We start from the raw sequence: 26,018 nt of genomic DNA, 5'->3' as shown, positions 1-26,018 counted from the left end.
CCTTTGACGTAGATCATGTGACCTGAAATTCGCACAGGATGTTCAGTGATACCTGATTACTATTATGTCCAAGTTTCATGAATCAGATCGATAAACTTTCAAAGTAATGATGGTAATTCAACAGATACCCCCAATTTGGCCAAAGTTCATTGACCCTAAATGACCTTTGACCCTGGTCATGTGACGTGAAACTTGGGCAGGATGTTCAGTAATACTTGATTAACCTTATGTCCAAGTTTCATGCTCCAGGTCCATATATTTTTAAGTTATGATGACATTTCAAAAACTTAACCTTAGGTTAAGATTTTGATGTTGATTCCCCCAACATTGTCTAAGTTCATTGACCCTAAATGACCTTTGACCTTGGTCATGTGACCTGAAACTAAAGCAGGATGTTTAGTAATACTTGATTAACCTTATGGCTAAGTTTCATGAACTAGGTCTATATACTTTCTAAGTTATGCTGTCATTTCAAAAACTTAACCTTCGGTTAAGATTTGGTGTTGACGCCGCCGTCGGAAAAGCGGCACCTATAGTCTCACTCTGCTTCGCAGGTGAGACAAAAACCCCAGCATATAAAGTAAAAACAGTGTACTAACTGAACAAGTGAATTAGGTGCAGTAGTTAGTTTATTTCATAAATACTTGAGTTGTAATGAAACACTCGAGGGGAGAGACAGATTCTTAACGAGTGGAATGCCTCTGGCGGTCTCACCTGCATCACGTGATTCAATATAGCAGCAGTGCTGACTTTGAAAACTACTATAAAATAATTATTAAACAAAAAACACCATTCATATAATGATACAATACTACGTTCATTGATATTTGACCTTGATCATGTGACCTAAAACTTGTTAGTGATACTTGATTACCCCTATATCCACATTTTATACACTATATCTATAGACTTTGAAAGTTATGACAGCAATCTAATAATTACCTCTAAAATGGCCAAAGTTAAATGACCTAAAATGACCTTTGACTTTTGTCATGTGACCTGAAACTCGCAAAAGATGTTCAGTGATACTTGGTTACTCTTATGTCCACGTTTTATGAACTAGACCAATACACTTACACGGATATGATGGTAATTCAACAAATACCCCCAACATGGCCAAAGTACATTGACCTTAAATGACCTTTGACCATGGTCATGTGACCTGAACCTCGGACCGGATGTTCAAAGATACTTGATTACTCTTATGTCCAAGTTTCATGTATCTGATCCATAAACTTTCGAAGTTATGATGGTAATTCAACAGATACCCCCATTATGGCCAAAGTTCATTGACCTTTGATGTTGGTCATGTGATCTGAAATTCGCACAGGATGTTCAGTGATACTTGATTACTCTTATGTCCAAGTTTTATGAACTAGACCAATAAACTTTCAAAGTTATGACGGTAATTCAACAACAAATACCCCCAACTTAGCCAAAGTTCATTGACCCTAAATGACCTTTAACCTTTAATCATGTGACCTGAAACTTGCACAGGATGTTCAGTGATACTTCATTACTATTATTTCAACGTTATGATGGTAATTCAACAGATACCCCCAATTTGGCCAAAGTTCATTGACCCTAAATGACCGTTGACCTTGGTCATGTGACGTGAAACTCAAGAAGGATGTTCAGTAATACTTGAATGTCCAAGTTTCGTGAACTAGGTCCATTTATTTTCTAAGTTATGATGACATTTCAAAAACTTAACCTTAGGTTAAGATTTGGATGTTGATTCCCCCAACATGGTCTTAATTCATTGACCCTAAATGACCTTTTGACCTTGGTCATGTGACCTGAAACTAAGGCAGGATGTTTAGTAATACTTGATTAACCTTATGGCTAAGTTTCATGAACTAGGTCCATATACTTTCTAAGTTATGCTGTCATTTCAAAAACTTAACCTTCGGTTAAGATTTGGTGTTGACGCTGCAGTCGGAAAAGCGGCGCCTATAGTCTCACTCTGCTTCGCAGGTGAGACAAAAAAATCAATTACTTCACATACATTGATAAAGAATAAATCAAATGGAAATATAGGAAAACATTGAATAATTCAGATTTCCTTCAAGTAGTGATATAAGAAATTTCAATGGTTGTACGCACATTCACATTTATCCTAAGGATTCCTAACCACTCACATCAAACCTTGTATCTTTATCTACATGTATGTGCAGAATGTTCTAACCAAGTAACTCTACTAATAATACTCTATCTTGAATAAAGATAGATTACAAGGAGAAAACTTGCCTGTTCTGAATGTCATTTATACAAGACTTAATATTTTCAATTAGAGGATTATCTTCATCCACTGATATTAGTCAGGCAGGATATGTCATCTACTTCGAAAAATTGGCTAAGTCTGATTTTTCACTTTTATGTGATTGCTGACATCACGAGGAACAACTTTCAATTTGGTGACAAATGACCATTAGAAATTTGTCACCAAGTTGAAAGTTGTTCCTTGTAATGTCACCAATCACATAAAAGTGAAAAATCAGACTTAGCCAATTTTTCGAAGTAGCCGGTAAATCATGAAATATGCTGCCTGACTATATGTTGATGATGATAATGATGGTGATGAAGATGGTGATGATGGTAATGATGATGGTAAGGATGATGATGATGATGGAGATGACGATCGTGAAGATGATGATAATCACAATGGTAACAAATGATAACAATAATCACACCTTTGCATATAGCACTTTATGTTATTTTGTCCATCTGTATTCACTTATAAGACAAAGGAATGAAAAAGCTACGTTACTGGCTTTATTTTGTTGAACATTTGAACAAAGACTCCCAAGACTCCCTAAATACAATACATTAACAGTTATTTGCTCAGTCAATTGGCACATATATATCACTTAAAAATGGCTTCAGTGATATGTACATCAAGCATTTCAGTCTACAAGAACACAGCTTCAATTACATAAATAGTTCATCTATGCAACTAAACTACTCTTTAAATGTACATGTTTTATGCATCTAACTAGGATGTAAATTTGTAGTACAACATGATCCTGTTGAATAACAAACTTGATATGATTGAGCGGGATTTTACTTCTTGCATGTGTGTTACACTCTTTTACCACATAATATTCCAGAAGATCATTTCAAAGTTAAAAGAAGGCCTAGAGGTATACAGGCTATCCTTTCAAAATGAAAAAAAAAGATTAACTATCACATCTTAATTGAAATTATAAATCATAAATGATAAAATAGGAAAACTTTGCATTTTTAAAATTTTCTTTGCTGTTACTCAAATGATACATTATTTCACAAGTGAATAAGGACTAAAATACAATCTAAACAAGGACATAATGACAACATAGGGGGCAGCTGCTCGTATATGCTCGTCACAAATCCAAATTTTCTTAATCTTTAACGGATATTCCTCAAAACTTAACCAATATTTTTTCTGCTATATTTACAACAAACTTTTCTTCAGGGTGAACTCCCCCTTTAAAGACCCTGGCTAGACCAAAACATGAAACTGAAAAAGCATATACTATCTAAAGTTATTACTAAACACGTAAGTACAAAGTTTATGCATTTTCATCGCTTCTCAGCTGACTATTTTGATTAAGAATAGATTCAATTAATAGGCTAAAAAAATAAATTATATTTTGCTTTCCACCGGACTGAAGACTGATGTCATGTAGTGAGACTGAGAACGTTGTGATTCTATAGGTTTTTACATAGAAAAACTGGGTGATACTTAGAATATGCATAAAACTTACATTGTTGTACTATGTAGCTTTCACTTTTAGCTGGATCTGGGTCTTTCAGTTAACGATATAATGCAAATCAATATATCAATATTGAGAGGAAGGCTTCTTTAATGCCCTAGGAAGGTATTCTGTCGTCACCTGGTTTGTAATAACTGTAGTCAACCACATCAGACATCCGAGTAGGAAGTACCATCCTGTTTCTCCTGCCTTCTGCTGCATCCAGTTGGAGTAAAGTGCCAGTACAAGCGTTGTTATTACAAGAATAAACAGGCAGAGACCAGATGTAGCATGATACAGTTTCAAGTCCGCCAGCTTCACAAACTTGCTGGTAAACTTGGGGAAAAGGTGGAACGCTCCGCCAAAAGCTTGTATGCACATGTAAATTATGACAATCAATCCCATGGTACCATGCCATGATTTGAAATGAGGCTTGTCATGAAGGACTTTGTTTATGAAGATGATAGCGAATCCGATCAGGGCACAGGCTATGGCTGTTGTCATGGTGATCCAATGATAGCTGACCTTACTTTTACGATTGATCTTAGGGATAAGAGTACTCTCTGATGAAAAAAACATGATGGACTCTGACATCAAGAAGGCAAACTGAAAAAAAAAATATATAAAAATGTACAAAAGCACAACTTTTAATTTAAGAAGGAAAAGGTAATTTCACCAAACTCTAAAGGATTAACAAATTATTTTTTCATTGTATAGATTTAATAAAACAGAAACACTTTATAATACTCAGCAAAGCATATTATTCATCCAACCACACCCATGTTAATTAAAGTTAAGGAATACTTTTAACAATGAAAAAAAGTTTGATCATATATGTTACAATCATCATACAATATCATATTGGCAATATGATGTAAAACATGAATATGATGTGGGTTTTTCATTATTTATTTATTTCAAGTTTCAATTTTAATGATTCTATGCAATTTTATGAGTTGATGAGTTATTTATATCTATTGTCATTCACTAATAAAATTAATATAAAAATCATAAATCAATCAAAGCATAGCTACTTACAGCGATTGACATTAAGATGGGGTGCCATGAAAAAAGATCTGAGAGAAAAAGAGAAAATTAGACAACTCGGGTTACTCAGCCTCACTCCAACATGAAAGGTGGTGCACTGCATGCGATGGTGCACTGCGGTGCTATCAATACAACAATGCATAGTCAGAGCAGTGTGGCTAGACTACTCATTTTTCAATGAAATTTCAGCTAAATTTTAATTTATAATATTGCTACAGTATTCCTGATATAGCAGATATGTAAAAAAAAGGTACATGCTGTCTTTGTTTTTAAGGGGAATTGTTTTCCAAAGATATCATTTACTTATTGATTTAAATTAAAATTACATTTAAATTTCATTTTAGAAAATCATGACAACTTCTTCTTTATTGAAAAATATAAATGTGAAGAATACTGTAATTATTCTTCCACAAGATATTTTGTAAGGCCTTTGACTGAGGCTTTGTGCCAGTGATCAGTCCCCTCTGCTCTGCTATGAATATATTTTAAGGGAGTAGCAGACTAGCAGAAAATAATTCTTTATTCATTCTAACAATATTATTACTATTTTAATTAAACAGCATTTTAGATAAGGAATTTGGCATCCCGTTTCATTCCTCCATAGACATCTAGTAGATTAGAGTGGGCAGTATGCCGGAGGATTGGAGATACAACTCCTTGAACACATTGAAACCTTTTTTAAGGGGGGGGGGGGGGTCTTATTTCGTCTCTCACTCACCCTGCCTTTGGGGAATCTACATGAAGATCTATGCAGTACACAACACACATTTTAGAATTCTTTAGAATATCAGTTTTGTAAACCAAAAATACTGATTTCCATATAGACTGGTTGTGATTCATTTTTCGTCAGTAACTTGGCCTGGGGATTATATTTTTTTAAATCACAAAAACGCTCAAAAATTGTATTTTTTTGTGTGTAGGCCCTATAATGTACTGGTGGAAAGTAAAGTTGCAAGAACATTGTCATTCAACAATCTCTTTTTCTAATTTATAAAAATATAATAAAAAAATCTTATTCACTTCAGAGCCAAGTTATATATGGTTGTACTGGTATTGGAAACTAACAGTGTAAAAAATAAAGCATTTGTCCCCAAGAACAAGAGAAAATAGACCAAACTGGCATTATCCTGGCTTAGGTCACCAGTCCATGTCCATTCACTGCAGTTTATTTCATCAGCGCTGGTCACTTGCTCACTGCAACCATCTTGCCTGTGGGGAATCGACAGGTAGAACTACGGCATGGCAATGCAGTACACATCACACACTTTAAACAATCATTAAAATATCACTTTTGTGACCAAAAATACTATATTCCATACAGTTGCAATTTATTTTTCATTAGTAATTAGGGAATATTTTTTTGTATTCACCAAAGTGCTCAAAAACTTGAATTTTGGGAATATTTTTGTGTACACCCTCTATTGGTGGAAAGTGACATGGCAAGAAAATTGTAATTTTTCAATCTCTATTTTTAATCTAGAAAAAATAATTAAAAGAATCAAATTTACTTAAGAGCCAAGCAATATGATGATCAGCTGTACAGTGCTTAAAAATCAAGCATTTGTCCAAAAGAAAAAGAGAAAATAAGCCAAACATTGCCAACCTTATTTTGCCACACATAAGGTTTATCATAACCTTGTTCATTGAATGAGTGGCACTGGTGACTTCTTTCCCCTCCCATCGGCTTTGTAGTGTACACAACGAGTGCACACATACACTGACACACACGAGAAGAGAGGTGACAAAGGGCGTGTTTATGCTTCCACTTTTCAGGCCAGAATCAGCATTTTCATTACGTGATTACTAGTCCAAAACACGGTTGCATCCATTCTTACTTTCATTTAAACGACGTTTCAGAACGCTGATCGTAAACTTTCAAAAAGGTGCGTTTCTAAACATTGTTTGACCAGAATCAGGGTTTATGGGGAAGTACTTAATAGGACCAAGATCGTAAACATGTTTAAATGACGTCAATTGATAAATGTTTCCGGTGAGATGAAAATCCACAGGCAAATACCATGATTATGAATACAGTTGCATGGTTCTATTACAGACAGGTACCTCAACTGAATTACCTCTTAACTCCTCTGGTTTTAATAATGACCAATGTACATTTGCATATGTGATACTAGGCTTATGTGATACTATCACTATCACGATGAATGTTGAGGGATTAAAACAAAACGGAACATGAGTTATGATGAGGAGACATTGCTGAGCCAGAAGCCCCAGTAGCATAAACAAATTGATGTCTCATTATTTTCTTATGTTATAAATGTTATTTTGTCTTACTATAATCTACCTCAAGTGATTCGTGCAGGCTCCACTCCACTTCACTACCGCTACACTACGCTCCACCTACCCGAACCTCAAGGTCCAAAACTCGCTCTGATACTCCGAGTGCCAAAGAGGGGAAAAAATGCATATTTGTTGTAAAGATCCTACACCGAAACTTACTTTCTTACTTTTCATCTTAATTTCACTCCATATCCATCCTCCGATTAGCCTCAAATTGGTGATTTAGAGCCAACATCGAGTTCCTCACACGTTTAAATAATTTGCTGCCGATTTCAAACCATCGCATGCGAATGCGTGAGGGTCTGAGCTCGGACCCTCGCGCATATCTCATGTCCCTGAGTAGCTGGAGTAATAATTTGAATGTAAATATACCTTCGTTACTAGTTAATAAAGTGAACCTTGCTTTATACTCTGATACTAAGTTTTTCTATGTAACCACATTTTTTTACGCATCAGCAAGAAAAAAATGTGTCGGTTACTGACGTTACGCAAAAAGGACATGCAATTTCAGGGTGTTCAGTAAAATTGAAATATCTCACGTCCCTGAGTAGATAGAGTAATAATTTGAATATAAATATACCTCTGTTACTAGGTTAAGATGTGTCAAAATATTAAATAATTTGTTTTTGTCTTTTGGGGGCTATGAAAATTTTTCCACGACCATGCTGGTAACTTACGTTACACTTAATTTCCCATAGAGATAACACATGGAAGTCAAATGTGTGGAATCATTGCATTGTATCTTCTGTGCAGGGCTTCATATGAAAGTGAGCTTGATGTGGAAGTATACCTGAGTTACTAAGAACATTTCAGTGAAATTTTTTCTTCTTTTTCTTGATTCCTTTTCTTTGACTTGAACATTTTATTATTACTTGTCGGTAACTGACATTACACATTAACATTTACCAGTGCTATATAATTTCCAAAGGCATAATTTTCTTGGTACTTATATGTAAGGCTTTTTAAAATCATAAAAGTTTCATAATACTTTACATTTTAAATTACCAAAAGAAAAGGAAATGTATGTTTTACTTAATCGGGGGGAGGGGGGGGGGGGGTCATAGCAGCTACATGTATTCCTATATAGTAATTTAATATTGCATTGACTGTACACATGGATTTTTCTGACTATACACCCATTTACATATATTCATCAATTTTATATTGACTTTTTAAACCTTTGCCTTCTTCAACCTCCCCCGCCCCTAAAAAAAAAGGCAAAAATGAATAAGGGTCACCTCCCCTAGGCTACCCCTCCCAGAATCTCATGCAGCCATGCAGTTTTATTGATTTATATTCTGGTCAGTACAAGCAATGCTTGTTCATATCTGCCGGATTTCAATTTTCTTCATAATTTGTTTAATCATTCTCTTTGCTAATTTTTTTTAAAGCTGTCAACAAAAAATAAACTCCAGCTTCTAAACTGAAACTGAACTATTTGAGAATTAGAAAAAATACACAGTTTTAGTAGATCAATGTAACATTGATCAGAACTGTCAAATTTCACTTTTCATCTATACTTGTAAACCAAAAACAAAAATTGTATCACACATCTACACTACTAACAGGTTTAAAAACCAGGAATTTACTTTTAGCGTGGCAATGCTCAAAATAATCCTAGAAACTAAACTAGGGGCCCTGGAAACTCCCATTCATTAAAATGTTATTGTTAAGCTCATCAAATGTTGCAGATTTAGGCAATAGGTTGGGAAAAGTACCCCCCCCCCCCCGAAAACCGAAAAAAAAACTTTTTGTCTGATACAAACAATTAGGTACTTGGTATTGTCCATGTGCATATGCAATTTCACAGTAATTTTTTTTTTTGCACGATGGGAATGCAACTTTCTTCATAATTTTATATGGTATTCCTTGTGGACTATAGGCCTACCTTTTAAAAGTCAATAGCAAGCTCCTTCTGGTGTGATTTAACTAAGTGAAAGACTTAAAGGGGAATCCAGTCTTGGCCACAAAATGTTGGGTTGGGAAGGAGAAAAATAAACCAAACAGAATAGTGAAAGTTTGAAAGAAATCGGACAAGCAATAAGAAAGTTATAGCTGCTTTAAAATTGAGATCACTAATACTATGTAGATTTCAAATTGGCAACTGGGTAAGTAAATTATGACAAGGGGCAAGGACAACTTTCCCATAGACCATGTACTTTATTATCAGGGATTTGTGGTTTTCTCCTAAGTACCCATTCCCCTGGGGCAGTAATCTAAATATAACCCAGGTAGTATTTTGTTTTATGTCCTCACGAAACAAAAATATAATTTGAAATAAAACTTTTGGGAAAAATGACATTTTAGCCATATTATGTATTGGAGTACATGGAAGAGTAGTCCTTGCCTAAAATCACTATGACATCCCATATGTGGCCAATTTGAAGTCTCCATGGGTATAGTGATTACCAATATAAACAACTTTTAAAAATTCATAACTTTTTTATTGTTTGTCCAATATTCTTCAAACTTTCACCTATCAACTTGTTTGATTTTTCTTTTCCTTATAAAAACAAGTTTTTATTTGGGTTGGATTCCCCTTTAAATAACAAGTATGAAATATTTCTTCACCATAAAATTGACCACATTTGCATTTCACTATTGGTAACCAACGTTTTAACTGACATTACATCTCGGTAACTGACATTATATTTTCCACTTGATAACTGACGTTACACATATTTAATGGTACCCTATGGCTTGATTGTTAATTAATTAACTTTAATTTTGGTGTAGAAGGGAGGGGTGTTAAAGGAGGAAATCTACCAAGTTTCATATAACATATCCTCTTTTCTGGGAAATGAGAAAAAAAAGTTCATGTTTTTGGTAACTGACGTTACATACCATACCACATACTTCATCAATATTTTTTTATCAGATAAATTAATTTTTTTTTTTTTACTGGTGTTTCTTTCTATGGGATTTTATAAAGTGTTATAATAGCAAGCTAAATCACAGGGGGAAACATCATGATCAAACCTGTTCTTTAACAATCTGTCAAAACAAAATATATATCAATATACCATTTTTAACACTAATTTGTATCCATACTTTGGCGGCCATTTTGAAATAAAAATGGCTGCCAGAGTCGGAAAAAAAATTGTCCCAGAAAGTTCAGGTCTTGTATTAATTAAAAAACAAAAAGCATTTGACATAAATATCAATATGACACACAAATCCTGACATCGAGGCACAGACTGGAACCTCAAACAAGTGGAATGCCTCTGGCGGTCTCACCTGCATCACGCGATTCAATATAGCAGCAGTGCTGACTTTGAAAAACAACCTTTTAATAATCATTCCCCAAAAATCCATTCATATGATGCAATACTACGTTCATTGACATTTGACCTTGATAGTGTGACCTAAAACTTGTCACTATACACTATATCTATAAACTTTGAAAGTTATGACAGCAATCTAATAATTACCTCTAAAATGGCCAAGGTTCGATGACCTTAAATGACCTTTGACTTTGGTCATGTGACCTGAAACTCGCATGAGATGTTCAGTGATACTTGGTTACTCTTATGTCCACGTTTTATGATCTAGACCAATACACTTACAGAGATATGATGGTAATTCAACAAAAAAAAACAACATGGCAAAAGTTCATTGACCCTACATGACCTTTGACCTTGATCATGTGACCTGAAACTTGCACAGGATGTTCAGTGATACTTGATTACTCTTATGTTTAAGTTTCATGAGTCAGATCCATAAACTTTCAAAGTTATGATGGTAATTCAACAAATACCCCCATTATGGCCAAAGTTAATTGACCTTTGACGTAGGTCATGTGACCTGAAACTCGCATGAGATGTTCAGTGATACTTGGTTACTCTTATGTCCACGTTTTATGATCTAGACCAATACACTTACAGAGATATGATGGTAATTCAACAAAAAACAACATGGCAAAAGTTCATTGACCCTACATGACCTTTGACCTTGATCATGTGACCTGAAACTCGCACGGGATGTTCAGTGATACTTGATTACTCTTATGTCTAAGTTTCATGAGTCAGATCCATAAACTTTCAAAGTTATGATGGTAATTCAACAAATACCCCCATTCTGGCCAAAGTTAATTGACCTTTGACGTAGGTCATGTGACCTGAAATTCGCACAGGATGTTCAGTGATACCTGATTACTATTATGTCCAAGTTTCATGAATCAGATCGATAAACTTTCAAAGTAATGATGGTAATTCAACAGATACCCCCAATTTGGCCAAAGTTCATTTACCCTAAATGACCTTTGACCTTGGTCATGTGACATGAAACTTATGCAGGATGTTCAGTAATACTTGATTAATCTTATGTCTAAGTTTCATGAACTAGGTCCATATATTTTCTTAGTTATTATGACATTTCAAAAACTTAACCTTAGGTTAAAATTTTGATGTTGATTCCCCCAACATGGTCTAAGTTCATTGACCCTAAATAACCTTTGACCTTGGTCATGTGACATGAAACTCAGGCAGGATGTTCAGTAATACTTGATTAACCTTATGGCCAAGTTTCATGAACTAGGACCATATACTTTCTAAGTTATGCTGTCATTTCAAAAACTTAACCTTATGTTAAGATTTGGTGTTGACGCCGCCGCCGCCGCTGTCGGAAAAGCGGCGCCTATAGCCTGGGGGGGGGGGGGGGGGGCACTTCCATTCACGAGTTGATACCATGCGCGACCATGGGGTCTTGAAAAGCACCCTAAACACGTAATTTCCATATTCTGAAAATGCACCCCTTAACAAGTATTGGCGTGTGAAACCCTACCCTTAACAAGTATTGGAAACAAAACGATCCTCTTGGCAAATATTCCCTGAAATGAACCCCTAAACAAGTACAGGAATGTTTTATTGTTCCTTCGGGTTCCTTCGGGTCCTTCGGTCGTCGGCTTTACCTTATTTGGTTTAGTACGACCCCACCTTCTACACCTCGCGCAAATCGGACTCTGTAAACACGAAGTGTTGGGGCAAAAAGGACATCCTTTATAAAACATTTTAATTTTGTTTTATCATCCCCGCAAATTCGACCCTAAACACGTAATTTTCTTAGCGAAATAGATACCCTTTTTTCATTATTTTTGTGTTTTTGACACCCTTATCAGCTAAAGCCCGGGTAATAAAAGCAGGGCCCGCTGGGAGAACAGTTTTCAGAACTGAAGTGGTTACCCTGGGTAAATATACATCTATTTGTTATTATTATTATTATTTTTCAGTGACAACCTTTTTTTTATTTGCCAAATTTTATGCGAGACAAAATGACCTTCAATCCTTATTATAGTTAGAACTTTTTTTTTGGGGGGGGGGGGGGGGGGCTTGCCAAATTTTATGCGGGACAAAATGAAATTCATTTTTTAGTGGAGACCTTTTTTTTTTATTTGTCAAAGTTTACGAGACAAAATGACCTTTGATCGTTATTAGTTAAAAACCATTTTCCATTTTTTTTTTTTTGGGGGGGGGGCTTGCCAAATTTTACGTGGGACAAAATTACCTTCATTTTTTTAGTGACAATCTTTTTTTTCATTTGTCAAATTTTACGCGAGACAAAATTACCTCTGATCATTGCTATAGTTAAAACCTTTTTTTTTTTTGGGGGGGGGAGGTTGCCAAATATCACGTGGACAAAATGACTTTCCCTTTTCTTATTTTTTTGTTTTTGTGGGGGGGGGGGGGGGCTTGCCGAATATTACGCAGACAAAATAACTTTCATTTTGAGTGACCATTTTTTTGTTAACTTGTCAAACTTTACGCGAGACCATAATGACCGTTTTTTTTTTTAGGAAGAACCTTTTTTGGGAGTTGTCAAATTTTACTTGAGAAAATTCACCCCGGGCCACCCCCCTCCTACTTAATTTGGAAAATCTTGGATGCGACTCTATATAGTTTGAATCATAATGAAGATTAAGATCATGCGTATCTATAGCTTACATCCACGGCAGAGGCGTAAACCGCCGGGGGCATGCAGGCTGGCCCTTGATCCCCAGTGGATTTCACCGAAAAAAAATGGGATAAGAGAAAAGGAATGAAGGAAGGAAGGAAAAGAAAGACAGAAAGAAAGAAAGAGAAAAGGAAAAGAAATAAAAGGCCATAAAAAAGCAAAAGGAAAAAAAAATGCATGCGAGAATCATCCTGAATGTTATGTCAAAATCTATCGCAAAATTGATATTTGTAAAAAAGTGACAAAAGTTTTGCTCGCTCGCCTCTTCATCTGGTAGGCGCGTAGCTAGGGGCGGTGCCCCCCGAAAAGGTCCCTCCCCCCCAAAAAAAAAAATAAGGAGGGAAAAGAGAAAAGAAAAAGCGAAATGAGAAAAGGAGGGTGTATAACTTAGTTTATAATTGTTTTTCCTTTTTTTGGGGGGAAGGGGTCAAAACCTTAACGTTATGTTTTTCTATAATTAGGTCTAATTGCTAAATATCCAGAGGTATCGAGACCCACCTGCTGATATTGCACTGGGGGTACACGATGGAAGGGTTAGGCTCAGGGGCCCCCGAATGTTCTACAACCAAGATAAAAAAGAAATGAAGGGAATTAATGAAAAGAAAAGGAAAAGTGTAAGGTAAGATATCTATCTCAAATTTAGATTTGCACGAAAAGGTTTTTTCTCGCTTGCTTCACTCGCTTGGAACATATAAATCAACTTTATTCCCACGCGCCATGTAGGCCTACATTGGCCCTCTTTCTTTCTTTTATTTTATTTTTTTTACTCATCACGCTACTGCCACACACAGGTTTGCCCTAATGATCGTGGACAATCATAAAATATATCATTTTCATACCATGTGACTGGGAAATTTTTGGCTCCACCCCCCCCCCCTCTCGATCCCTGTATCAATTTTGACTTGATAGGGGCATATACCTGATGTAATTTGCTTCAATATAAAATCATAACGGATAAGCGCCTTGAATACAGGCCAAACAGCCTAACGACATTGCCGTGTCACGTGACAACCAGTATTAAACGAGGATGTGCACAACCCTATGGCGACAAGGTTAGTCGCAAAAGTTGAGCAAGTTCTGGACAAAAAGGCTTCAATACCCCAAGAAAAGACCAGGCGAGTACTATGTATACATTATGTTCAATTAGTAATATCTAGGGTCTAATTTAAAGAAAGATTTCGTCATGGAGCTCCATGGTAAGATCTAGTAATTTAAGAAATTAAGTCCAACTTTTAATTTGCGTGCACTCACTTTTTTAACACAGGAATTAATAATACTAGGCATGGTGCCTAGATAGACCAAAAGCTTCGGTCTCTGTTATGTTGGTTGTTCAGCTGAACTCCGTTGGCTTCACTCACCAAATAGACCAAAAGCTTTGGTCTCTGTTATGTTGGTTGTTCAGCTGAACTCCGTTGGCTTCACTCACCAAATACAGAGACCGAAGTTCTAGCGCGATCTGTACAGGGGACTCAATGGCCATATGTTTATGTGTATTAAGTTCGGATAAAACAGGGCAGTGAAGTTGGGCGACAGCCGAGGTAAGTCACTGTTTTTGTTCCTTTTAACTTGATTTTCCCCGTTTTTTGGCAATTAATGCCAAGAGGGAATATTAATTTGCATTTTGGTCGCATTAATTTTCAAAAGTTTTATTCATTAAAGACAAAAATTGAAGAGCCCCGACGGGGGGATTTTGCATTGTAAGTCCCCTAATGGTGGCTGCACGATAGCGAGCCGTCTGTGTATGAGGAGAAATTTAAAAAATAAAAAAATGTTAAAAAACTCCTCGAAACAGACGGCTGCCAGCTGTACTGTCAGTAGCGGTGCCTAGACTGAGTGCACTCCTAGTACCAATGAGGTCCAAACATTACATGTATGGACCTCATAGGCGACATCTGTAGTATTTTGTGTCAGAAATCTTTGTGAAGATGATTATTTGTGTATTATAACACAAGTACGAGCTATCGTACTGTCTATTCATTAAATTTTTGTTTAAGAAAGTTAAAGCATTGTTAGCAATAAAAAAAAATTGAAAGAAATGAAGGGGAACTTACATTTTGACGACTTTTTCCAGATTTTATTGCCAGTTGCTCTTCACTTCTGACTCGCGATCGAAGCTGATATGCAGATCACGTGATACGCGTTCTCGTCAGCTGATCGGTTGGTTATTCTTTTCGCCAGACGTTGATAATTATATATTTCATAATGCTAGCATTCATCGCAAATTTAGGTAAAAGAGATTGAATTTAAACAGCGCAAGCTTTAATTTTCTCAAAAATAACATTTAATTGATTGCACAAGTTTCGCCTTGGAACAAGTAGGATCATTTGGTCCCATGTTTGCGTAACTACGGGGGGGGGGGGGGGGGGGGGGGTGGGGGCGGGGTGTCCCTACCACTATACACCCACTAGCCAGCAATTATCGTTTTTTCTCTTTTTTTTTAACCAAAATACCCCCCCCCCCCAAAAAAAAAAAAAAAAAAAAAAAAAAAATAGGGTTAAAGAGAAAGAGAATTGAGGAACACAATATGCTTTATTTTTTCCTCTTTTACTGTTTAACGAGACTTGTAATCAAATATTAAATGGGGCTTAATTAGAACAGCCTTTTTTAAGTCAATTAATAAAAAATATTCCTCCTCGGGATTTGAGCTTTCATGAAATATGAATCTTTTTCATGACTACCGAAAGCGCTAAAAATGTCCAAATTTTTAATTGGTATATAAAGCTTTAGCTCATGCGTTGCGCCCGTCTTATTTTAATGTTATACAATTTTATGCTTTTAATGAATTTCTAATTCTCAGATCTTGTCGCAATCCGATTGGTTACTATAATGAATGATTATTATGTTTCATGAATTGTTCAAAATGTGTCTCTCTATCAGTTTTGAATATTAAAAAAAATGTCAGCTCATGCTTTTTGCTCGCAATATTTTGATTAGTAAGAATTTCTTCTCTTGTATATGCGAGTTTGAGTAAATAACTAGAGAGAGAGGGGGGGGGGGTCCCTCACCTACTTGTCCTCGCTTATTCCCAATTTTTTTATATATTATACTCGTGTTCAGAGTGTTTCAAAGTCTTTTCTGATTTTTTTTAACACTTTTTATTGTCTCGGAGCTTCCCTCTATTTCTTTTAACTATGATGTAGCCCTTTTTACTTGTTTCAATTCTTTTATGTCTCATTTCATTGAAAACATAATTATTAAACTGACTGACTTTATTACAAAATTTTGATATTATTTTGTCTTGTTTGTTTGGCTTTCTTTTTTTCTTCTTATCCTTCTTCTTACTTTTTCCATTTCCTTATTTTCTCTTTTATTTCATTTCATGAGGCATCCGCCAACTTATATACAACAACAACAAACATATTTATTTGGTGGTGTGCCCCTCTAAAAAGGGAGGAAAATAGGAAGGAAAAAAAGAAGAAGGGAAGGGAAAAAAAAAGAAAAAAAAAGAAAGATGATGATGATGAAAATTATCTTGGTGATGATGATGGTGGTGGTGATGGTGGCGGTGATGATGATGATGATGATGATGATGATGATAATGATGGTGGTAGTGGTGATGATGATGAGAATGAAGTTGGTGATGATGGTGATGATGAAGACTAGATGTAATTTTGTTATTTTGTCTTTGAAAAAATTAAGTAGTGCATAGGTGAATTTATTTAAAGTTAATTATGAAAATAGCAGAAAAAATAATTTGAAAAATTGGTATGCGTTCAGGAAAAATCCATCCCCCACCAAAAAAAAATTAAAGGTGAGATTTTTTAAATAATTATTTGTGACGGCGTAGGCCTTTGCGAGCAGCTATATCGGATATAATTATGGTAAAAAGTAAATGAAATGTCAAGAAATACGTGATAATGACTTTTATTGTACATTCAGTATATCAATAGATAACTTCATACTCTCTCCAAAAAGAAAAAAGTGGGTCATTACGGACCATTAAAAATTGAAAATTTTTGCATTTTGTATTACATAGAATATTGAGCAACTGCTCGTTTATGACGTCACAAATCAAGCATTCGAAATTCTACTAACTCCATTTTTTTTTTAATAACACCTTCACCGATGTTTTGAAATTATTTTTCTTTGGCCTATATTTTCACAATCTTTTTATCAAGGTGAAATTCCCCTTTACAAAACAGTATCCGCATGATCAGTGTGTAGCAGTAAATTATTCACCTGATAACTATAGACCTATCTATAATTCATGCGGCTATGTTTAATAATATATTGCTGTGAATAGAATGAATGTCATTAAAAACATAATCTCACTGATCACTAATGCCAGCTCGACGCGCGAACTGAAAAAATATATTTTCTGCCCCGATAATTTGATAACCCTAACCTAACCCAATTTCTAAGTATTTTTATCATAAACAGGATAATTATAGACAATTAATTGAAAACTTGATATTCTTTTGCGAAAATGAATATGAAGGACAACTTTTTAATAAAGAACACAGTTTTAGAGCGTGATTTATATATACAACCGCTTAATCCTGTCACTGTCGGTATGACATGAAGCAGTTAGAACTTTCTGATTCCATCAGCTTAATAATTTTTGCAACAGGCGCCAGTCCAACAAACAGACAGACATTTGCCCAAACAGACAACATCTCAACCTCTGCTCATTTCTTTTTGCATGGACACATAAAATCTCGACCTACCCATCACTTTTCTCACTATTTTCTCCTCCCTTTTATTTTCCATTAATTTTTCTTTCGTTCACTTTTTTTCTGTCCTCTTTTTCCTTCTATTTTTTTTTCTCGTCTCACCGCTTTTCCTCATCCCCCAGCCCCCGACGCCCACGCAGATTCGCAAACAATATCAAGTGTACTGTTAGGCAAGGGCGGAAATCTCTCCCCAAAGGTAGCCGGGACCAGGGGCTGGAAAATTTGACAAGAAAAAAACAAACAAACAAAAACAAAAAAGAAGGTTTATCACCCCAAAAAGAAGGTCATCTTGACCAAAAGAAATTTGATAAGCAAACAAGCAAAAAAAAGGGCACCCCAAAAGTAAGATCGTCTCTTCCAAAATACATATTTTATTTCGATTTTGAATGAAAAGACCCAAAATAGTAGGGGGATGACATTTCATAATGTGTCCCCCTATACTATTCTAGGTGAGGGGGACATGTCCCCTGGAATTTGCGCCCCTGTGGGTGGGGGGTGTTGCGCCTCCCTTTCGGAATCATTATGGAAGAGTGTAAATACTCGCTGTGATTTCGATCTCATACCTATAAAAAAAAAATAGAACAGCTACGCCTTGAACACAGGCCAAAATGCCTAACGATTTCTCCGCGGCATTAACAACTATCGTAAAGGGCGCTCCATTTATCAATAAAGATGGATGTTAAGCTGTCTATGGCGACAAAATTTGCCGCAAATATTTACGAAGAATTGTGAGAAATGGTCTGAAAATGCAACAAAAGAACCGGTGAGTACCGATTAAACATTATCAATTTATTTAATAGAACATATTTCATGACTACAATTCAACAATTTCTAGATAATATTGCTTAGTTCTAAGCTAGGGCGGCCCAAATGCGCGTGAGTGGAGTCCCAGTTTATTAGCACGGGTAAGTACTATTGGGGTGTCGCCTAGAGTGGACTGAGTGGTGGGGGGTGCATATGGAACTCTTGGCTTGCCGTAATTTTGGTCACAAAAATGATATTTACGGTAATGATTTTTAAAGTGTGTGCTATGTACAGCATTGGCATACCATAGTCCTACCTGTAGATTCCCCACACCAAAGCCAAAGGCAAAGCCAGGCAGGATGGTTGCAGTGAGCAGCATAGGTCAATAGCCAACATGAATCTCAACGTGTGGGTCTGAAATTTTGAAAAGTCAGTTGAGTTATCTGCGACTTTTTAATTAACTATAGTAATACTCACTTGTCAAGGGCCACGCTAGGTATATCATAAACCCTGTAAATGAAATTGCAACTAGATGGGAAACCATGCCTATTATCTCACAAAATCTGCCCCAACAACTCCGTTTTCGATCCAAAATGATTGGTGGCAGTCGCTGTGACGTGTTCTTACTTCGATCTTCCATTTGTAATCACAAGTGGCCGAGGCCGGCGCGGCCGTGCGCTAGTGCGCGCTCTTAGCATGCTTAGTCCGTCCGGTGTAATTTCGTACAACCCACACCACCACAGAAAAGATTTGACACCACATTAGTCATATGGACCATAGAGATATATACTAAGCGTAATTAGTATACATCTCTATGATACTAATATATCTCTATGGTATGGACCCTCTAGATCACCATTCCATTCCTTGTTTTTATTTGGCAATAAGTCATGATTGACTATTATTGCCACACACTGTATGAAAAGTACCGTATATAGGGTAGCAATTTTATTTAGTAGTATATTGGGTTTTTTTCTTTTATATTCATTCCTTTTTTTTTTCTATGAAAGAAAGAAAAAAAAATTGAATACATATAAAACAAAATATTGAGGAATAAGATATCAGCAAACAATAGGGGGATTAATTCCCCAAAACGATAGGGCTGTTGATCGAAGATCTATGAGATACATGATATAAAAGTTCCTAGATAAGTGTAATATTTTGGGTATAGCTATCAGCACTAGCGTACCTACGGGGGGGGGGGGGGGGGGGGGGGGGGGGCAGGGGGGGGGGGGGCACTCTGCCCCCCCCCTGACGAGTCACAACCCATGCAAAAACGTATCTTTGCCCCCCCCCCCCCCCTGACGGGCTTGAGAAACATTTTTTTTTTTTTTTTTTTTTTTTTGCTTGTCAATTTTTTTTCTGGTACGAAATCCTTTATTTGTGATCGAAGACAAATATTCAACAAGTATGGCTCTATATCGTAAACAAGATTGTAGACGCGTTTGAACGTAATTCTTTTCTTGTTGGTGTTTTTGTTGATTTGTCAAAGGCTTTTGACACTATAAATCATGAGATCATGTTATCTAAATTAAAGCACTACGGGATTCGAGGAATAGCACATAGTTGGTTTACTAGCTACCTCTCCAATCGGTTTCAATATACTAAATATAATTCCTGCTTGTCAGAACCTAAGAAATTAGTGTGTGGAGTTCCGCAAGGGTCCTTGTTAGGGCCTTTGTTAATTATATTGTACATAAATGATATTGCAAATGTGTCAAATATCCCATCATTCATACTATATGCTGATGATACAAATATACTGTTTAGTGGTTAAGATCTAACTTCCTTGCAAGAACAAGTAAATGATAATCTCTCTAAAATGTGCATGTTGTTCCAGGCAAATAGGCTATCTGTCAACCCCCGTAAGTGTAACTTCATTGTTTTCAGTAATCGTAACAAGCAATATGACACTGATTGTTTTAAATTACATTTGAATAGCATTGAGATTCCTAAGGTTGAAAAAACAAAAATTCTTGGTGTAATCATTGATTCAAAATTAACTTGGAAATTTCACATACAAAATATAGAGAAGAAAATATCAAAGAATATTGGTATTATATCAAAATTACGTTACTTTTTACCAGCTTATGTATTGCGAATGTTGTATTCCACACTCATATTGCCATATTTGTCTTATTGTAACTTAGTTTTGGGTAGTACTTTTCCGTCTAACCTAAAGAAACTAGTTACAAAACAAAATAAAATAGTTAGAATCATAGCTGGAGCAAGCCCAAGATCTAAATTTAGCACATTATACTCTGAGTTTAAACTGCTTACTTTAGAAGAAATTACAACCTACCAGCAATGTATTTTTATTTATCAGTGTATCAATTGGCTTATGCCTGTTAATTTTTCTGAATTGTTTGATACAAATCACAATTTATATGAATACAATACACGCTCCACTTCTTTAATTCATTTGCCAAGACACAGGACCTATCTGTTCTTATCAGCATAATATTCGTTTTATAGGTCCAAAAAAGTGGAACAATTTACCTGCAGACATCAGAAATGCATCAACTTTAAATAACTCTAAGACAAATCTTAAGAAAAAACTTACGTCTGGTCCCTAAATTTTGTGATTGGCTTTATATATTTAGTTGTGGGATTATTGGTTTGACGATTTATTTTCTGTTTCAAATGACATACTAGTATTTTATATAAAGTTGCCCTGACCCCCCTTTTCCCCCTTGTTTTGTATTGTACTCTGTTTAGATAAGTTTCTTTCATGTACTATGTGTATTTATTGTTTATGTCACGGTGCACTCATCACCAGCTGTGCTTTCTGAGTTGCTACCTCCATTTTTTTTTCAAATTCATAAAATGTATTGTTGCTTTTATTCTTTGGAAATAAATGTACTTCATTCATTCAAAGAAAACATTCTATCTTGGGGGGATAACGTTTTAACAATTTTTTTCGGTACTAAGTGTCAGTTAAGCACCATTTGTGGTAAATTCAGCATTTTATTATTTTTTTATAGATTAGTTACAATTCCAATAATCTCAGTGGCCTAAGATATATTATCTGGGGTTATATTGACCAGTAAAGTAAGACAGAGAGAGAAAGGATTTATATGATCAAGAAGTAATAAGATGAAAAAAAAATGCTATAGGTAGTAGTCTCCAATTGTGGTCTTACTTTTTTCTACCGTTGAATTTAAAGAATAAAAAAATAGCAAAAATTGAAGAAGAAGAAATCATCTGTAAGGGGAAGGTGAAATGTAAGTTGCCATATCTCCTCTTGTCTATGTCATAAATACGTCATTCGTATATGGGTGACAGCTCTAATGTTATACAGCAACATTCAAAAGTGAAATTTAGATATCGAACCTTCAAAATAGGACACTATAGGCCAGTGTCCATTTCCATCTCAAGTAGAAACGATTGAGACGATAAATGGATTTATTGTGTTTAAATATGTGGCGCTCTATAAAACTATACTTGGATTAAACAAGAAATTCTAATTGATTCATGCAGGGTTGGATCTCAAACTAATAGCACTACAATATTATGAATAGTAGCCCATATATGGGAATTAAAACAGATCTTAAATGTGTAAAAATATTGCCAAAATATTCTATTGTTATGAATAACGCATATTTAATCCCACTGTAGTTTTAGAGAGCGCCTCTTATTTAACAACCCAAAATCACTTTATCATATCAATTTTTTCATATCTACTTGAGATGAAAGTGGATATTGGCCACGAGTGTATTCCTATTTTGAAGGTTTGATATCTAAATTTCGCTTTTCAATGTTACTGTAACTTTAGAGCTATCCCCCAGCAACATTTTGATACATCAAGGGTTTTTTTATGATACAAGCGGAGATATGGCAACTTAATCTCACCATATCCTTAAAGGTTATTGATTTTTTTCCATTTTTTTACTATTAAATCGCTCTTTAAATTCGTCTGTAGAACAAAAAATGATACCACAATTTTCTATACCTACCTAGCAGTGATCCAGAGGGTCCATACTACCCCCCTATGGTGTCAAACCTTTTCTGTGGTATGGGTTGTACGAACCCCTTAAAAAGGGCATATATGAGATTTTGCTCCCAGACTATATAGGGGTGCTATGCTACTGTTAATGTTGTTGTTTTTGTTTATTTTAACGGCGCACCTTGAATCTGATCGCAACTCGGGTCGCAACTCTTTCTGCAACTGGTTTAATAATATTGTTTATTTTAGGGAAAATGTGCTTTACAAACAAGCAAGTGAGCAAAAAAAACCAACAAACAAACAACTTCACAATATATCTATAATGGCAGAACTTGAACACTTAATATGTTTATTTTTTGGTGGAATTCGCTAACTTTGTATAGTACTACTGTTTCTCTTATTCTGGAGTATCTAATAACAAAAACAAAACAAATGTAAAAAATATAGTAATTTTTTAAATGAAAATTTTACAGGCCCATCAGAGCGTTTGAGCTAAATAAAAAACAAATAAATACCAAATAAAACAAACAAACAGAAGAAAACAGTCCCTGGAGTAGTCATAAGTTTACGTGCGTTCCTACAAACCTCCAAAACCAAACCCAGAGCTAATGTGCGTAACAGGCGGGGGGGGGGGGGCAGGCCTGGCCCCCTGGCGGAAGTTCACGGTGGCCATAAAACACTAAAAACGGGAAAAAGAGAAAAGGGAAAAAGAAAAACAAAGGGAAAGAAAGGAAGGATAAGAGGAGAGAATTTAAAGGGGAAAAGAAAGGAAAAAGAGAAAAAAAGAGACAAAAGAAGGAAAACGGGAAAAGGAAGGAAAGAAGAACATAGGCGGATCCAGGGGGCCCGATCGAGCTCCCCTCCCTATTGGCGGAGCAAAACAAGAAAAAAGAAAGAAAAAAAGAAAAAGAAGGAAAACAGAGAGGAGAAAAAGAAGGGAAAACATACAAGGAGGAAGACAAGTGAATAAAATAAGATGAGGGGAAGTCTTAATTGGAAAATGATGATTTAAAACAAAATTCATGTCACAATGTAAAATTTTTGCTCGCGCTTCGTGCTCGCAGGCCTTTTAGGTGATTAACATGGAGCTTAAAATATAATATACAAAACATATTTCAGCTCAAAAATCGTACTTTCATTATTTTGTTGATTTACAAATTGATTTTTGAAGTGCTCGGTAAAAATTTCTGTTCTATGGTCTGAATATTAAAACTTTCTGCTCGTGCTGCGCGCTCGCAAAATTTGATTTGTCAGTTACCTATTGTTTTCCTGTATTTCATAAAGTTCTTAAAATTTCCCTTTTCATGCAGGTCAGATTGTCAAAACGTATCAACTAGCGCTGCACGCTCGCATTTTGATTGGTGAGTTATGTATATCTCAATATTATTTCTATAACAAACTACTTACATCCCCACAGACCCCACTCAGTTTATCAAAGATTTCGGCTCGCGATTTGCGCTCACAATGATTGTTAAAATTATTAACTCATGCATCCTATTCATAATTACAAAAGTGCTTTAAATGTCCAGTTTTCAGGCCATAATATAAACAGATTTCGTGCTCTCATTAGATAGTAATTTAATAATCAAATTGTCCTTGTTTCAGAATGGAAAATTGAAAAGTTTCATCTCGCGGTTGGGAAGATAAATAGGAAGACGGTCATCATTTCATATGACGACACAATGTCCATAGGATGTAACAAAGTTTCAACATCTCGAAATCTTAGATCTTCTTCTTCTATACACACTTGTCCCTTTCTCCTTCTCCTCGTACATTTACTCGCTATGGTCAACGTGTTTTTGCAGTCAGTGCTCCCACTCTTTGGAATAGCCTCTTTACATATCGATCAGTCCACCTCTCTTGAATCATTCAAATCTCTCCTCAAAACACATCTCTTCCTGCATGTCCTAATTCATCAACTATTATCAAGTATTAATTGTAATTGTTTGTGATTGTGATCGATTTCTATTATTGCCTTTACTTGACTTGCCGCCTTTTCACGCGGTAAAAAAAATCGTAATTTCAATGATTCCGGTGAAAATAAGGCTAATGACGAATTTTTAGCACGTATGCAGGGGCGGATCCAGCTCCCGCCAATAAAGGGGGGGGGGGGGCCCGAAATTTTTTTCACCCGAATTTTCCCCGATCGACCGCTCAAAGTTGATTTTTGTTAGTTTCAGGGGTTGTCTCAGTGGCGTAATGAGCCACAATTTTTGAGGGGGGCTTGATACGGCATATTGCGTAAAATTAATAGGAAGTTGCTTTTTTTTTTGGGGGGGGGGCAAAAACCGATGTCCTAGCAGTCATTTCTTTGTTTTATTCTTATAAAACAACATAAAAAATGTAATAATCTCATAAGCCTTATTTGAATAGTGCGAGCGCGAAGCGCGAGCTGAAATATTTTTGAATTTCATGTATTTTGTCCTGAAAATTGAATATTCTGGGCAGTGTTTGTGAACCTGAACAAGATGCGTATGTAATTATATAAATAATTACTGCGAGCGCGAAGCACGAGCAGAAATGTTTAATATGGGTTCTGGCTTGATAAAAAAGGGACATGTTAAGGACGATTTGCAGTTAGCCATTAAAACGATACATAATTGTGTCAAAGGCTGCGGACAGATCCAGGATGATTTTGACTGCTTTCTTGTTGTCAACCGCTCTCAATATCCTAAGAGCTGTCTCGACACTGTGGAGTCGTTTATAGGCAGATTGAATGGTCTCGCGAAGGTCGTCGTCCTGCAGGTTTACTTCAAAATTTGTCAAATGCCAACTCGTCTACTATCATTCAGTCTACGATCAGTTCGTCCACTATCCACATGGTCTAATTGCCAATTCGTCCACTCACCATCTCGTCTAATAACCAGTTGGTCCAAAAGCCATTTAGTCCATATACCATTTGGTCTAATTGGACTAAGTGTTAATTGTGCAAAATGAATGAAAACGAAATGGATATTAGACCAACTGGTTATAGACGAAATGGTGATTAGAAGAAGTGGTGATTGGACCAAATGGTTATTGGACGAAATGGATTTTAGACGAAATATTGATGGACGGAGTGGCATTAAACTAAGTGAAAGTAGACCATGTGGTGAGTGGACGAGTTGGCAGGAGACGAATTGGCAATTTTACCGTCCCCCAGATGTGTCGTTATATATAGTCTCTTTGCAACAACATTCTCAACAACTCAACGGACAACGGTACCAGTCAAATTAAATGACGGGATACGTACAGCGAGTACAACCATGATATTAAAGGAGAATGAAACCCTTGAAACCAGCTGAATCCATATCAAAGAGAAAAATCAAAGGAACACATTGTTGAAAGTTTGAGGAAGATTGAATGAATAATAAGAAAGTTATGAGCATTTGAATATTGAGATCACTAGTGCCATGTAGATCCTCTCATTGGCAATGCGACCAAGATCTGTGATGTCACACACGTACAACTCTCCCATTTGGACACTGAAAATATACCCCAAAACATTTCTTTTTGCTCATTCTAATCATATGACAAACGATTCATCAATGATATAATGTTGTGAAACCTCTGTACTTGTCATCTCATAAAGAGAACACCTCACCTTGTGATAGACTCTATAAAAGTGAGAATATAAGTGAAATAAGT

General features: G+C 35.8%; 1 protein-coding gene across 1 annotated transcript; it reads right to left on the bottom strand.

Moving 5' to 3' along the window:
* Positions 1–592: 592 nt before the first annotated feature.
* On the bottom strand, positions 593–19,111 carry LOC129256919 (transmembrane reductase CYB561D2-like). The gene is made up of 3 exons (XM_054895136.2): positions 18,923–19,111; positions 4,773–4,810; positions 593–4,340 (listed from the first exon to the last, which is right to left on the bottom strand). The coding sequence occupies exons 1-3, from the start codon at positions 19,083–19,085 to the stop codon at positions 3,822–3,824; spliced, it is 720 nt and encodes a 239-aa protein (XP_054751111.1). The 5' UTR covers positions 19,086–19,111; the 3' UTR covers positions 593–3,821.
* Between the last annotated feature and the right edge of the window lie 6,907 nt (positions 19,112–26,018).

The sequence above is a fragment of the Lytechinus pictus genome, chromosome 3, assembly GCF_037042905.1.
Source record: "Lytechinus pictus isolate F3 Inbred chromosome 3, Lp3.0, whole genome shotgun sequence".
NCBI lineage: Eukaryota > Metazoa > Echinodermata > Echinoidea > Temnopleuroida > Toxopneustidae > Lytechinus > Lytechinus pictus.
The sequence above is the reverse complement of the archived record's forward strand: the minus strand, read 5'-3'. Positions and strand labels throughout refer to the sequence as shown.